Below are 16,736 nucleotides of genomic sequence, written 5' to 3'. Positions count from 1 at the left end.
TAAAATAGTATTCTGGAATAATCTCATTGTCTACAGTATGGGCTGGTTTCCTGGACTCAGATTACACCTAGTCCTGGACAAAAAAACATGCTCAATATAAAATAGTTTATTTGTCCAGGACTAGGCTTAAGACAGGAGAGGACAGAAGAGGAGAGATGGAATATACAGTATTTAGCTTAGGTACAGGCACGCCTAGGGGTCCTCAGCCGCAGTCCAGGATCAGCAGCACGTCCAGGTAGACTTGGGCCAGGCACGTCGTAGAAAAGGACAAAAGAAGGGGGTTAGTGGGAGCATGCTTAGGTACATTAGATAAGACTCAGTACACCAGATGCAAGAAGCTGACCATGGCCCCATGGCAAATAAACACTACAGCAGTACATACACTGGAGACTGGGACAGGGGGATCAAGAGAATGTGGCCCTGTCCAATGCCACCTCTGAGTGCAACAAGCCAGGGACTCAGCCCCCGTAATAGAGTCAGTGGGATGGAGTCCCAGTGGAGCGTGGGGAGCCGACCAAGCAATTAGGGAACTATCGTCCTGTCCAGGGGGTATAGGCTTGTACATCAAGCTGCCTTACGTGACAAAAAACAGGAGATAAACGTCTGCCCATATGGGCCGTTCATGCTCAGACAAGGATTATTTGTCCAAGGCTTAGCTACATAACGTTACTTACTTTAACTTACAAGACTGAGACCAAGTCTGATTCTGTTACATAAAAGAGGAGCTCTGTAAGAGAAAGCCCTGTAGCCATCTGTTTTCTTAGATATTGGGGAACAAGGAGTCCTGCATCTTGTGGTTATCTTCTGTTTTCCCTTTCTAACACCCTTCTCAACCTCTCATCTCTCCCTTCCTGACTGACATCCCCTCTCGATATCCGTCAATCAAAATCACCTTTATTGTGCATCTTTGTAAACATTAGCTAACTTACCATTTGTGTTTCCCTCTTCTTATCTCTCGAATGTTTATCCTTGCCCTGGTGGCAGGCATAAATTATCCTACCGACCACCAGGAAGGTGGTTCCATCATAGGGAACATGACCAAAAGTATGTGGAAACCTGCTCGTCGAACATCTCATTCCAAAATCATGGGCATTAATATGGAGTTGGTCCCCCCTTTGCTGCTATAACAGCCTCCACTCTTCTGGGAAGGTTTTCCACTAGATGTTGGAACATTGATTTGAGGCCTTCCATTCAGCCACAAGCATTAGTGAGGTCGGGCACTGATGTTGGGCGATTAGACCTGACTCGCAGTCGGCTTTCCAATTCATCCTAAAGGTGTTCGATGGGGTTTAGGTCAGGGCTCTGTACAGGCCAGTCAAGTTCTTCCACACTGATCTCGACAAACCATTTCTGTATGGACCTCGCTTTGTGCACGGGGGCATTGTCATGCTGAAAGAGGAAAGGGCCTTCCCCAAACTGATGCCATGAAGTTGGAAGCACAGAATCATCTAGAATGTCAGTGTACGCTGTAGCGTTAATATTTCCCTTCACTGGAACTAAAGGGCCTCGCTCGAACATGAAAAATAGTCCCAGACCATTATTCCTCCTCCACCAAACATCAGAGTTGGCATTATGCATTGGGGCAGGTAGCGTTCTCCTGGCATCCGCCAAACCCAGATTCGTCCATCGGACTACCAGATGGTGAAGCGTGATTAATCACTCCAGAGAACGCGTTTCCACTGCTCCAGAGTCCAATGGCGGCGCGCTTTACACCACTCCAGCTGACACTTGGCATTGCACATGGTTATCTTAGGCTTGTGTGCGGCTGCTCGGCCATGGAAACCCATTTCATGAAGCTCCCAACGAACAGTTCTTGTGCTGACGTTGCTTCCAGAGGCAGTTTGGAACTGGGTAGTGAGTGTTGCAACCGAGGACAGACGATTTTTACCCGCTCAGCGCTTCAGCACTTCAGCACTCGGCGGTCCTGTTCTGTGAGCTTGTGTGGCCTACCACTTCGCAGCTGAGCCGTTGTTGCTCCAAGACGTTTCCACTTCACAATAACTCTAGCGGGGCAGAAATTTGACGGACTGACTTGTTGGGAAGGTGGCATCCTATGGTCTATCAACTAATATTTGGTGACATACATTGCAAGGTATTGCATTCCTCATATTTTGTTCATAGTGTGCAAGTGGAATTCAGCGGGGAATTCAGCGGGGAGAATGTATCATGGTTGGTTATGTTTCAACTTGCCACTGCAGAAAATGGGTATATAATGTTTATCTATTCTAATTGGTTGGTTTAAGTCAGATGCCAATAAGGGATAATGTCATTGGCTACTCTTGCAGATGGGGGGAGATTACAAACGTCAATTCCTCCCAGGATGGTATTGACACGCAAATGCTATCTACAGCCATCCAGAGCATTAAGCCCTGCACATCTAATGTGCTATCTCTTTATATATTATCAGAATACACTACAGATCAACTGGGACCATTGGCTGGTCTTTCCTTTATTACCCAACGAGCAAAGATCTCATCTGTTACATGAAGAAATGAGGTAAATGAGCTTAAATTATATAAAAATATTCCCCTTGGAGGGGAATACCCTAGGTTTAGATAAAATGACGCCCATTTTTACATTTACATTTTAGTCATTTAGCAGACGCTCTTATCCAGAGCGACTTACATCAGCAATTAGGGTTAAGCGCCTTGCTTAAGGGCACATCGACAGATTTTTCACCTAGTCGGCTCGGGGATTAGAACCAGCGACCTTTCGGTTACTGGCACAACGCTCTTACCCACTAAGCTACCTGCCGCCCTGCTCCTAAGTGTCTGTTTGTCTGTCAGCATGTCGGTGATTAGCGATGTCTTTATTTTTCAATTCATAAGTGCAAAATAAATTGTATTTACATATGCCATAATACACAATCAAAGAAGCATAATTTCATTCAGCTAATGAGAAATAAATTGATAAGAAAAACTATGTCAATAGAAACTTAACGTAACATAGAGGATATATAAATGGGTAATGTAGGCTTACATTTTGGGCAACAGAAATAAATAGAAATGAACTATATTGGTAAAGCATTATTTAAGGGGTTACAAAAGGTGAAATGTTAAACAGCATTATAGTGAGTGTCAACACTAACCTCATGCAGCAAACTAGCCAGTGAAGCCAATGCAAACTTCTCTGGCATCGTGAGATGAACTGACATCACATGTATCAGTATCTGTGGGGGACTGGGTATGAAGAGGGGTGGGGGGGGTACTGTTTTTTATTTATTACAATGTTAACAAGTGTACGAACAGATCAATGACCTTCCCTTTTTAACATATAAGACAACAGTAACATACATCAAAACAAAATGGACATCAAAACCATTTTCATTCGTTTTTCGTGTTGGTTTTGATGTCCATTTTGTTTTGATGTGTGTTACTGTTGTCTTATATGTTAAAAAGGGAAGGTCATTGATCTGTTTGTACACTTGTTAACATTGTAATATGCTTCTTAATAAACATATTTGAAGTAGAACTTTCTATAAGTAAATCAGGTCCATGTTTCCAAACTAAAAACAAGCACAACATGTCCATCTTGTCACATAGATGTACACTGTGCTGCCTGTGTCAGCTCTCCTCTATGCACCCGTGAGTGTCAGTCAGTCTGTGGAGAAGCTCATGAGGGGTTCTCGCCCCTGTACCCGACCCAGTCCAAGCGGTCCACAGCTACGCTCTCAAAGGCCCTCCTCATCAGCGGGTGCTCCTCCAGGACCTCGTTGAAGCTGTCCACGCTCAGGGAGTAGAGGCGGCAGTACGTGTCAGCCCTCACGCTCGCTGTCCGACGTCCACGGGTCAGCAGGCAGATCTCTTAAGGGAGGAGAGGAAATGTTATTCAGTTTAGCCCATGTACTCGACATATATAATACATGTGATGTTTAAGGTGAATAATATTTCCCAATAAAGTTGTCTGTATTAAACAGTTACATTGATTGTTTCGCAGTGTTGTGGTGCTAGGGTATTAAACAGAATTGGGTAGGGAAGGGAAGTAGCGATATAGAGGAAGATCAAAAAAGGCAAGGATAGGAGAAAAGGGAGAGTGGAAACATGAGTTGAGGACAAAGGAAGAGAGTTGAGAGAAGGGTAAATAAAAGGGAATGAGAAAAGAGGGTGTAAAACAATTACATTGATAGAAGCCACAATCTATTTGCAATATTAAAGCTGATCCACCCCCTGAATTTTTTAGTTATAAAATTAAAACATAAAATATTGGTGGAGAACGCTTTCAAACTACACTCGCAAACAGCTCACCCCCAAAGTAGGCTCCATCGCTAAGCTGTATCTCCTTTTTTCCGCGGGGGAGCACGGTGACGCAGCCATGTTGGACAAAGTACATCTTACGCCCCAGTGTGCCCACCCGTACGATGAAGTCATTAGGCTGAAAGACCTCAAAGCGCAGCTTGGTCAGAATCACTGTTACAAAATGAGGGTCTGTATTGGCAAACAGCGGCATGTTGGCTACCAACCCACGGCAGTTGAAGCTCACAATTTCCTAATGGAGAGAAGAGAGGAATCATTAAGAACAGAATGTCCATACAGTACAGGAGTACGGTAGAGAGTCTGTGACAGTGAAATAGAGCTAGACCACTTCTTATAAATAGTATTTCTGTGTTTGCTCCAACTGTGTTGAAAGGAGAGATGACAAGTATGTAAGGGGAGGGGGAGAGAGAGAGAGGTCATTGAGGTGTAATGGAAGAGACCTCCTTGAGCGGGTCGCTGAGTTCTCCCAGAATGCTGTCTTCGTCAAACATCTTGCCCTGGAAACGAATCTCATAGTACTCATGGATCCTCTGCCTCACATCCGCTGGCAGTTTATGGAATGACATGTACTGCTCCACCTGCTTATACTGAAAACATGGGTTCCAGACAGAGAACATTGTGAGTGGATCTTTTTTTATTTTTTTTACCTTGTCCAGTAAGTCCCGTTTAGGTCAGAAGACCTCTTTTACAAGGGAGACCTGGCCAAGAGGGCAGCAGACTACACATTTCACATAAAATGTATAATTATGTGGTACTGTACTGTGTTGAACAAAGCACAACAATGTTCTATAGTGTATGTTTCTCATCTATTTGTAAAAGTACTTTTTGCCCATGTGAGACAAAGAGCTGGGTACCTTATCCTGATACTGTCGTCGGGAAGCGTCTATTGACTGAACCAGGTTAGCGGCATGGCCCAGAAACATGGCATAGCAGGTGGCGCCCACGATCATACTCATGATTGTCAGCCATACATCCGTCATGCCCTCGGGAGCCTGGGCACCGTATCCTATACACAACATGTGACTCATCGCCATGAACAGGGCATATGAGTACTGTATATGCCATGTCGAATTCTGTGATAGAGAGGGGAGTGAGGAGGTAAGACAGGTAGCAAAGGGGTGTCATATTGAATAGGAATGTATTCAATGTGAAGGATAATTTTAATGCTTTCTTATCTTGCTGATTATCTTGCTGACTATGTAAAGTGACTTTGGGTGTTTTGAAAAGCGCTTAAAATAAAATGTATTATGATCATTTATTTTTTATAAACCACGTGGGCACTACCACCTTCCAGTCCTCACTCACCACCATGTTGTTCTTGGTGACCCAGCACTCTGGTGGGAAGTCCTGCAGCATGGGTACCATGAACTGCATGCAGCCGTCCCAGTGGCACAGCAGCAGCATCATACCAATCAGGTTCACTATACGCACAACAGCACTGGCCAGGTCATAGGTCATGTGGAATATCTGAGAGGGAGAGTTGAAGAGAGGACTTACAACGGCTGTGTCCTAAATGGAACCCTATTCCCTTAAAGGGATACTTTGGGATTTTGGCATCGAGGCCCCTTATCTACTTCACCAGAGTCAGATGAACTCATGGATACCATTTTTATGTCTCTGTGTCCAGTATGAAGGAAGTTAGAGGTAGTTTCGCAAGCCAATGCTAACTAGCGTTAGCGCAATGACTGGAAGTCTATGTGTATCTACTAGCATGCTAGCAGTGTAGGGCAGCCCCCGAAGTGACTCTTCTTATGAACGCTCTATGAAAAATGTTTTATTGTTTTCTCAGGAATTCAGCCTTCTCTGTAATATCTATCTAACCCCCATTCTGTCACACCTCTGAGAAGCAGAGGCTCTGTTGTCTTTACAGGTCTGTAGGTCTGATATCTGATTGGAGGTTAACTTTACAGTAATACTATTGGTCAACAACTCAGATTTTGAATCCAAACAACTCAGATGTTATAAAGAGTCTTCGATTCATTGTCTCTTTCTCTTATGTTCCTGACCAGCGCTTGTGAAATATGAGCTATGGGCCATGGCACAAGCCATGGGTTCTTTATCTCTTTCTCTCTCTGATCATGCTTAGAATAATGCCTTGTAATGCTTGTTAATGCTTTTTAACTTAAGCTTTATGCCTTGTATGTGAATCCATTCATTCTACAAAGTAATTACATAGACTTGTATTTAGAATTCCATTCTCAAACATTTCTTAATTGCCTATTATTGTAACTCAACTATAGTCTCATGCATATTGCTAAATCTTCTTATGGAGTCAGATAATTAACTTAGTTAACATTTTAATTGCATAGTCTTATTACAAGTCGCATGTGAGGTGTATATATGCATATATGATCATTATTACCCCACTACAGCAGATACCCATAGACAGTCATTGTGCTAACGCTAGTTAGCATTGGCTCGCGAAACTACCTGTCACGACTTCCTCCGAAGCTGCCACCTCTCCTTGTTCGGGCAGGCTTCGGCGTTCGTCGTCACCGGCCTTCTAGCCACTGCCGCACCTCATCTCATCATTCCATTTTTTTGTCTTGTTTATTACACACACCTGGTTCATATCCCCTCATCAGTACCTGTATAAGTGTTCCCTATGCCCCCTTGTCTTAGTGAGTGATTGTTTATTGTGGAGGATAGTGAAGCTCGGTTGAGCTCCTTGTAATTTGATTCGCTGGGATATTTCCCCGTGTGCCTTGTATTTCCAGTGCACCTGTTTTGCGCACTGGAGTGTTTTTGACGCATGACAGCGTAACTCTGTGGTTGTGGAATAAAACCAGTTATTCTGTGATTTACCCTCCTGCGCCTGACTCCTTTGACATCACCTCATCACACTACGTCTAACTTCCTTCATACTGGACACAGAGACATACAAATTGTATCCAGGAGTTCATCTGACTGGGGATGTATCCCTTTATAGTGCTTTAATAGTCAATACTTTTGACCAGGTCCCATAGGGCTCTGGTCAAAAGTAGTGCATTTTAAATGGAATAGGGTGCCAATATTTATGTGGTTTGTTTAATGCCAATGGAGAGGTATGGCTATTGGCTAGATTTCTAGACAGTATGAGTATGAGAGAGTGTTTGAATGAGTGATTTTACAATGTGAGTACACAGCGTTTACGTATGTAGCCTTATCCTATATGAAATGTGCTTATAGTCCACTAACCGCACTAAAACTCTGCTGTTTTCCTCACCTCCTCCCACTGATGGATGTAGCGGATGAAGCGGGACAGTCTCAGGAGGCGCAGCAGGCTGAGGATCTTGGTGAAGCGGACGATACGGAGGGCGCGGGCCGTGCGGTACACGTCTGAAGCCTCCATCTGGGCTTCCAGGTCCACTATCAGGAAGATGTAGTCCATGGGGATGGAGGAGATGAAGTCCACCAGGAACCAAGTCTTCAGGTAGCGCATACGTATCACCTATGATTGAATGATTGATTGACTGATTGATTTGATCTTCATCAAATCGTTGAATCAAACTGTAATTACAGTTGAAGTCGGAATTTACATACACTTAGGTTGGAGTCATTCAAACTTGTTTTTCAACCACTCTACACATTTCTTGTTAACAAACTATAGTTTTGCCAAGTCGGTTAGGACATCTACTTTGTGCATGACACAAGTAATTTTTCCAACAATTGTTTACAGACAGATTATTTCACTTATAATTCACTGTATAACAATTCCAGTGGGTCAGAAGTTTACTGTGCCTTTAAACAGCTTGGAAAATTCCAGAAAATGATGTCATGGCTTTAGAAGCTTCTGATAGGCTAATTGACATCATTTGAGTCAATTGGAGGTGTACCTGAGGATGTATTTCAAGGCCTACCTTCAAACTCAGTGCCTCTTTGCTTGACATCATGGAAAAATCAAAAGAAATCAGCCAAGACCTGATGTGTATTTTTTTATGAATTAGGAGATAGAACTGGGTTAATCACGAACATTGAGTTAGAATTATTTGTTACTGGGTCAGGAATTTAATTGGGGCATTTCACTGTGTGTGTGGTGGAGTAGAGAGGAAATCTGCCCTAGGGTCAAATTGCTTGCTCTTACTTCAATCCATGGCTATCTTATCTGATGAGAGACTGAAACTAGCTTGTGGCCTTTTGTCTCTCTCTTCAAACACCATGAAGGGAGCGGCACCAGGGTCTCCTTGGTATCTTCTTGATTGATTACAACATGATGGGGTGAGGTTTGTGTATGTTAGGGCCCTTGTCATGTTTAAACTAAACATGAGTGTGTGTGCGAGACAGGGGAGTGAGTGATTGGTTGGAGTATTATGTGCATAATAAAAGTCGAGTTTAGCCGCCCTCAGAGACAAAGGAAGTGGGCGTGGAGTGATAAAGAGTGGGAAACTGAAGAGGGAGGGATTTAGAGCTAGAAGAGTTGGGGATGATGGTATATAATGTGACGTGAGAGAGAGAGAACGGGGTGCCACTCTGCAGACTGGTATCGACTTTGTTGAAACTTTAATAAAGTAATTTCTTGATGCAACAAAAACTCTGTAAGACCTTATTTGTAATAAAGTATAGTGGTTATTTTCCACAACAGACCTCAGAAAATAAATTGTAGACCTCCACAAGTCTGGTTCATCCCTGGGAGCAATTTCCAAACGCCTGAAGGTACCACGTTCATCTGTACAAACAATAGTACGCAAGTATAAACACCATGGGACCACGCAGCCGTCATACCGCTCAGGAAGGAGACGCGTTCTGTCTCCTAGAGATGAATGTACTTTAGTGCGAAAAGTGCAACTCAATCCCAGAACAACAGCAAAGGACCTTGTGAAGATGCTGGAGGAAACAGGTACAAAAGTATCTATATCCACAGTAAAACGAGTCCTATATCGACATAACCTGAAAGGCTGCTCAGCAAGGAAGAAACCACTGCTCCAAAACTGCCATAAAAAAGCCAGACTACGGTTTGCAACTGCACATGGGGACAAAGATCGTACTTTTTGGAGAAATGTCCTCTGGTCTGATGAAACAAAAATAGAACTGTTTGGCCATAATGACCATCGTTATGTTTGGAGGAAAAAGGGGAATGCTTGCAAGCCAAAGAACACCATCCCAACCGTGAAGCACGGGGGTGGCAGCATCATGCTGTGGGGGTGCTTTGCTGCAGGAGGGACTGGTGCACTTCACAAAATAGATGGCATCATGAGGAAGGAAAATTATGTGGATATATTGAAGCAACATCTCAAGACATCAGTCAGGAAGTTAAAGCTTGGTCGCAAATGGGTCTTCCAAATGGACAATGACCCCAAGCATACTTCCAAAGTTGTGGCAAAATGGCTTAAGGACAACAAAGTCAAGGTATTGGAGTGGCCATCACAAAGCCCTGACCTCAATCCTATAGAACATTTGCGGGCAGAACTGAAAAAGTGTGTGCGAGCAAGGAGGCCTACAAACCTGACTCAGTTATACCAGCTCTGTCAGGAGGAATGGGCCAAAATGCACCCAACTTATTGTGGGAAGATTGTAGAAGGCTACCCGAAACGTTTGACCCAAATTAAACAATTTAAAGGCAATGCTACCAAATACTAATTGAGTGTATGTAAACTTCTGACCCACTGGGAATGTGATGAAATAAATAAAAGCTGAAATAAATAATTCTCTCTACTATTATTCTGACATTACACATTCTTAAAATAAAGTGGTGATCCTAACTGACCTAAGACAGGGAATTTTTACTACGATTAAATGTCATGAATTGTGAAAAACTGAGTTTAAATGTATTTGGTTAAGGTGTATGTAAACTTCCGACTTATAATCATAATAATATGCCATTTAGCAGACGCTTTTATCCAAAGCGACTTACAGTCATGCGTGCATACATTTTTGTGTATGGGTGGTCCCGGGGATCGAACCCACTACCTTGGCGTTTCAAGCGCCGTGCTCTACCAGCTGAGCTACAGAGGACCACGAGGACTTCAACTGTATATAGCACTTTTCGCACAATAAAATGCACCAGTGCAAAGGGCTTCACCTAGCTACAGAATTATTATTTTTTAAATACAAAAACATAATACATTTCTAGACTAAGTGTAAATAAATAGTAGTAAAATAACAGTAAACCTGAGAGCCTAAGCTAATGCAGCAAAGCCCATCACTAGCGGTAACGCTCCCGGACAGTCACATATACTCCCCACCGGAGACTGGGGTTCAATCCCTGTGTCCACCCTTGACTACTGCTCTCCGATTTGCCAATATCCCGCTCTGTTTCCAGCTGTCTTGAAAATGTGTAAAATGTAACCTTGGGATCCAGGATGATCTGGTCGTCTCCCTCTAGGACGCCCGTGCGGAAGTTGAGGACCAGGTCGACCAGGAAGCAGGTGTCAGAGATGACGTTGAAGGAGATCCAGGGTAAAGTTTTCTGGTCTTCGAAGAAGGTGATACCCCAGGGGAGGATGACCAGGTTGCACATCATCAGGAGTAGCATCACAATGTCCCAATAGAACCTGGATAGGACGGGGGGGTTGAGGTCACAGAGTTGTCAAGGGCACAAACAGATCTGGGACCAGGCTGAGCGAGAAGTCCATTGTTACCGAATTCTTGTATTTTCACATCAGATGAAAGTATTGTGTTTCCACAGTATGTAAAGTTACAGTAAGTCAAACTTCAGGGTCCAGAATAGTGAAATTGTATATCTACTGTATGACATCAGCATTTCCAAATGCTCCTGTAACTGGCAGACACTTGTTGCCACTCAATATAGATATGTTGAGTGAAATTTGTACTCAAGTGACAGGAGTACCCCTTGACATAATAGTGTCACAAAGATAAAGGCCAAGCAATCCCATCCACTCAGAACAGAGTGATAGATGTCCAATGACCCGTTTCTGAGTGCTACTGAGCCTAACACAGATAAGAAAGCCACTCATTACAAATGTACATCACACCAAGTAGGCCTGCAATATCCTCAGCAAACTTCCATGAAGAGAAACAGCAGGGTCTGCTACAATACAATATACTGTACATCCAGATTACTTTCCTTTGGTTTATTAATGCACTGTTTAGATAGTACACTAAAGCTGGGAACACTCAGTCCAAGACTTCTACAATACATACAGTGGTGACCACTTGTTACATAAGGTCTCATTGTCCCATGTCTTGGTTTATAATGTGCACTTGGTTTGTCAGTTTTTCCAAAGCGGTGTCAATCACTCAGGGGGATCTCTTTGCCAGTGAATGCTTGCGTCCAAAATGGCACCCTATTCCTATAGTGCACTACTTCTGACCAGCAAACCGGCAAATGTAGTGCAATATAAAGGGAATAGAGTGCCATTTGGGCTGCAATCAGGGGTGAAAGTAGATTTAATTTCATCCCAGTACGGGACCTCCTATGTGTGCACAGCCCTGCGCGTGCACAACATTTTTTGGGCCTAATAGCAGTGTTGGGGAAGTTACTTTGAAAATATACGACTTTGAAAAGCTAGCAATTGCATCAACTGGAAGAAGTTAAGCTACACTAAAGCTACCCTTAAGTTAAATATAGCTTTCTTAACTAAAGTTACTTTGAAAAAGTTATTCACACATCCAAACTACTTAGTGAAAAATTATCATATGTAAATCTGAAATGTCATAGACTACAAATTGCAATAACAGATCACTTTGGGGTCATATTTTAAAGGTAGACTCATCGATATGACGTAGATGGAGAAAGTTAACAGTATAGTCGGTCAATTTATGCAATAACTAAGAGTGTTGAAGCGCGAGGCTCAACTTCGCCACTGTTTTGGTGCCCTGGCTACCATGCTGTGAACTGTGTGAGAGCAAAGTCTTGCATCTCGCTCATCTCAATATCTGCGGTGCTACTCGTGACAACGTCATTTCATTGAGTCTACCTTTAACTGAATGTGTTATTTAGCCTATTAAACACAAAAACTATGTTTCAAGTGAGAATTAGGCAGGTCTGATGTTGACAAAGAAAGGAAATTATTGCCTACTTCAACCATATTTTATTTTTGCAGAGAAGGTAATGTGTAGTTCCAGTAGTTAGCTACACTGCTACATGGCAAAAAAAAGTAATTAACTACTGAAAACACCACCTAGATTTGAATTTAGTTCAACTACCACCAAGCTACTGCAAAATGTAGTTAAATACTTGTTGAACTACATGTATTTCACTACTCCCCAACACTGCCTAATATTAAAGACATGTCATTTAACTGTAAAAATGCATGACCTTTTTAATGGTGCATGAACACAACGAGGCATGATGTTTTCATGCGCACGTTCGATCCACTCTAAAATAATTCCAGCATCTAAGACAGTGCACTGTGCACCCGCCATTTGTTGAATAGAAAGAGACGCCTATTAAAACACCAAAAAGTGTAATGACATTCGGCGATTGGCACACTTGTAGCCTGAATTGCTTGATGGATCCACTGCTGTTCGCGCATGTCTCGGTCCTGGCCAGTATATTTCTGCCTTCGCAAAATGTTAGAGTTCACGTTAAACCACACTGCGTTTTAGAGTGTAAACCACCCGTTTTCAAATCCATTTGCTAATTTATCATGCGGCTGGCAGGTGGTAATGATAAATTATGGAGAATAGTCTACAATTTTCTTGCCATATTTGTTTTAATAATTGAAATAGGCTCATGTTTTACCGGTGCGTAACGCCGTACCGACACTATTTATTTTGCCAGTACTCCGTACCAGACCATACCAGCTGACTATCAACAAGCTTTTGTTTAAATTACAACAAATGTCTGGTTGACTGTTGACTCCTGAACCCTATGAGAAAACAACCCTCCTCTTAAGCCAATCAGACCACAGAGCTAGGATGTATTGAATTACTCCTTTTCTCTAGTACCTTTCCCTCCGTGTGAATGCCCTTTGCTCTCCAAAGAGCTACAGTGCCTTCAGAAAGTATTCATACACCTTGACTTTTTGTTGTGTTACAGCCTGAATTCAAAATGGATAAAATGTCCGCACCCATCTACACTATACCCCATAATGACAAAGTGAAAACATGTTTTTAGAAATTGTAGCAAATGTATTGAAAATGAAATACAGAAATATCTCATTTACATAAGTATTCACACCTCTGAGTCAATACATGTTAGAATCCCCTTTGGCAGTGATTACAGATGTGAGTCTTTCTGGGTAAGTCTCTAAGAGCTTTTCACACCTGTATTGTACAATATTTGCACAATATTCTTTTAAAAATTCTTTAAGCTCTGTCAAGTTAGTTGTTGATCATTGCTAGACAGCCATTTTCAAGTCTTGCCATAGATTTTCAAGCCAATTTAAATCAAAACTGTAACTAGGCCACAGTGTATATTTATAATATAATATGCCATTTCGCAGACGCTTTTATCCAAAGCGACTTACAGTCATGCGTGCATACATTTTTTTTTTTGTGTATGGGTGGTCCCAGGGATCGAACCCACTACCTTGGCGTTACAAGCGCCGTGCTCTACCAGTTGAGCTACAGAGGACCACAGTGTCTGTTGGAAGCAGACTGAACCAGATTTTCCTCTAGGATTTTGCCTGTGTCTATTCCATTTCTTTGTATCCTAAAAACTCCCTAGTCCTTGCCGATGACAAGCATACCCATAACATGATGTAGCCACCACCATGCTTAAAAATATGAAAGTGTTACTCAGTGATGTGTGGTGTTGGATTTGCCCCAAACATAACGCTTTGTATTCAGGACATAAAGTTCATTTCTTAGCCACATTTTTTTGCAGTTTTACTTTAGTGCCTTATTGCAAACAGGATGCATGTTTTGGAATATTTTTTATTCTGTACAGGCTTCCTTATTTTACTCTGTCATTTAAGTTGGAGTAACTACAATGTTGATCCATCCTCTGTTTTTTCCTATCACAGCCATTAAACTCTGTAACTGTTTTAAAGTCACCATTGGCCTCATGGTGAAATCCCTGAGCGGTTTCCTTCCTCTACAGCAACTGAGTTAGGAAGGACGCCTGTATCTTAGTAGTGACTGGGTGTAATTAATATCTTCACCATGCTCAAAGGGATATTCAATGTCTGTTTATTTTCTTTTTTACCCATCTACCAATAGGTGCCCTTCTTTGCGAGGCATTGGAAAACCTCCCTGCTCTTTGTGGTTGAATCTTTGTTTGAAATTCACTGCTCGACTGAGGGACCTTACAGATAATTTGATGTGTGGGGTACAGAGATGAGGTAATTCAAAAATCATGTTAAACACTATTATTGCACACAGTCCATGTCCATGCAATTTATTGTGTGGCTTGTTAAGCAAATTTTTACTCCCGAATGTATTTAGGCTTGCCATAACAAAGGGGTTGAATACTTATTGACTCAAGACATTTCAGCTTTTCATTTTAATTAATTTGTAAAAATGTCTAAAAACATAATTCCACTTTGACATTATGGAGTATTGTGTGTAGGCCAGTGACACAAAATCTCAATTTCATCAATTTAAAATTCAGGCTGTAACACAACAAAATATGGAAAAAGTCAAGGGGTGTGAATACTTTCTGAAGTCACTATACTTTAAGTCAAGTAAGTCTCTCCCTGTAGTGCCCCGGCCTCCGTTCCTCTGTCTACGTGTTTTACCTGCACTCATGTAATGGCAGATTAGAAGTAGCTGTTTGTAGTTGTACTGTAAGTACATAACAAGTGTGTACATTCTCACGTGCCCTTATTACTTATTACTTACTCTATAAATGTATGTGAGCAGATGTGTACATTCAAGTTTCAGAACAGTATTGCCTTTTTAGTTCGATTACATTGGTAAAGCAATCAATTGGATGTATAGGTGTATGTTTTCAAAACCCACCCCCATTAAAGTGAAGGTTGAACGTGAGGTTGAAGAGGGCAGAGGGCAGACCTACAGTAATGTTCCTCTCATCTGTCTCAGTGTTTATGACATAATACAGGGCAAGATTGGAATGATGGGGATTCTTCTTGTTGGCAATAATCCCTCAGCATGGATTTAACTCACTGTCTAGTAGTGTTGTGCACATGTGGAAAATTGATGTTTATTTATAGACATTAAAGCCACTGCCACAGCCAGATTGACTGGCTTTATTATACAGTATGTTCCATGATAAGTATTTGGATAAAAGTCTTAAAAGCTGAACACGCTTCAATTGAAAACGATACATGTTCTTGAATTGATGTCACGGTTTCGGCCGAGGCTGCTCCAATTGATTGCAATTTTTTGGGGAGTTTGGATTAGCACATGCATGGGGTTTAAAGATTTTCCTTTAGGGTTAGGGTTACAGACAGGGCAAGACACAAAGATACGCAGGGTTCTGTTCTAATCCAGATGATCTCACTCAATATACTGTATCACTAATCAAATGCTTTCATCTTCTTATCGTCACTGCGGATTATACCCTCTAGCATCCGTCTAGTTACTGTACACTTGGGGCCGGTTTCCCGGACAGAAGTCAAGCCTACTCCTGGACTAAATAGCATTTTCAATGGAGATTCTCCATTGTAACTAGTTTGAGGTAGGCCTAAGTAATAAATACTTTTTGAGTTGCTACTCTATGTTTTGTAGATATGCTATGTTTTGAGGTTATGGACAAGAAACAGCATGTTATCATGGGTGCTTCTATCTAATCTGAACCAACATTTTATCATGGATGATTGTAATCTGAACTGGATTATTAATCTGAGCCATTGAATAATCTGATTGGCCTCCCCCATTGGACTTGCCACTCAGTCTAGGCCTCTTTCTATTTCTCCAATCCTCTGTGCTCGTTATGTACTGTATCCCTTTTCCACTCCCACTCCTCTGAGTTACCTGAAGTCACTGTAGGGGTGGATGATCCACACTCCAAAAGATTTGACCCTGGCCTGCTCCGCCGCCACGCCCTTGTGACTGCCAAACATGCGCAGGGAAAACTTGTTGACCCCAGGCTGCAGCAGCGCCCCAAACTGTCTCTGAAAGTAGGTGGACTGGTCCACATGGTCATTCTCCTCCGTCTCTGAGCCCTGAGGAGCAGTGATGACTTCTGCTCCTTTGGAGAAGGTGGTAGTGGCGGTGGTGGTTGTGTCAGGTTCCGCTGACACCCACAGTTGGCCCTTGGTGTCTGCTGTGTTGCTGTGATGGTCATTGTATTGGGAGTTGACAATGGAATGAAGTCTCTTACTGATGTCGCTCCCTAGATCTTCCTTTTGGGAGGACTGGGAGGATGAGCGCCATGTGGCGAAGGCGCAGAAGCTGCCTCTGGTGCTGCCTCGGTGCCTGGACTCCCCATTGCTGGCAGGGCCCTCCCCCACACATGTCTGTCCATCAATACTTCTAGTAGGACTAGTATCCATCTTTACACCATGTAGGTTACCTTAATCAGCACCTGCATGACAGAGTTATCAGGAGTACAGTCTCTTTCTTCCAATAGAAAACAATGAAATTAGATTTCTTTATATATATGTTTTTCAGATCTTGCTTAAAGGCACAAAACAGTGCCAGTAAAAATAGGTGATTAATGTTCAAAAGAAAACTTTGAATCAACAATATGTATTT

General features: G+C 42.3%; 1 protein-coding gene across 1 annotated transcript; it reads right to left on the bottom strand.

Moving 5' to 3' along the window:
* Positions 1-3,432: 3,432 nt before the first annotated feature.
* LOC121572759 (potassium/sodium hyperpolarization-activated cyclic nucleotide-gated channel 2-like) lies at positions 3,433-16,534 on the bottom strand. Its single transcript, XM_041884782.1, has 8 exons — positions 16,014-16,534; positions 10,519-10,723; positions 7,459-7,683; positions 5,559-5,720; positions 5,108-5,326; positions 4,694-4,840; positions 4,245-4,485; positions 3,433-3,803 (listed from the first exon to the last, which is right to left on the bottom strand). Exons 1-8 carry the CDS (start codon positions 16,532-16,534, stop codon positions 3,613-3,615), a joined length of 1,911 nt encoding a protein of 636 aa, XP_041740716.1. The 3' UTR covers positions 3,433-3,612.
* Positions 16,535-16,736: the final 202 nt, after the last annotated feature.

The sequence above is a fragment of the Coregonus clupeaformis genome, chromosome 8 (assembly GCF_020615455.1).
Source record: "Coregonus clupeaformis isolate EN_2021a chromosome 8, ASM2061545v1, whole genome shotgun sequence".
NCBI lineage: Eukaryota > Metazoa > Chordata > Actinopteri > Salmoniformes > Salmonidae > Coregonus > Coregonus clupeaformis.
Note: the sequence above shows the minus strand (reverse complement) of the source record. Positions and strands in the feature narration are given on the sequence as shown.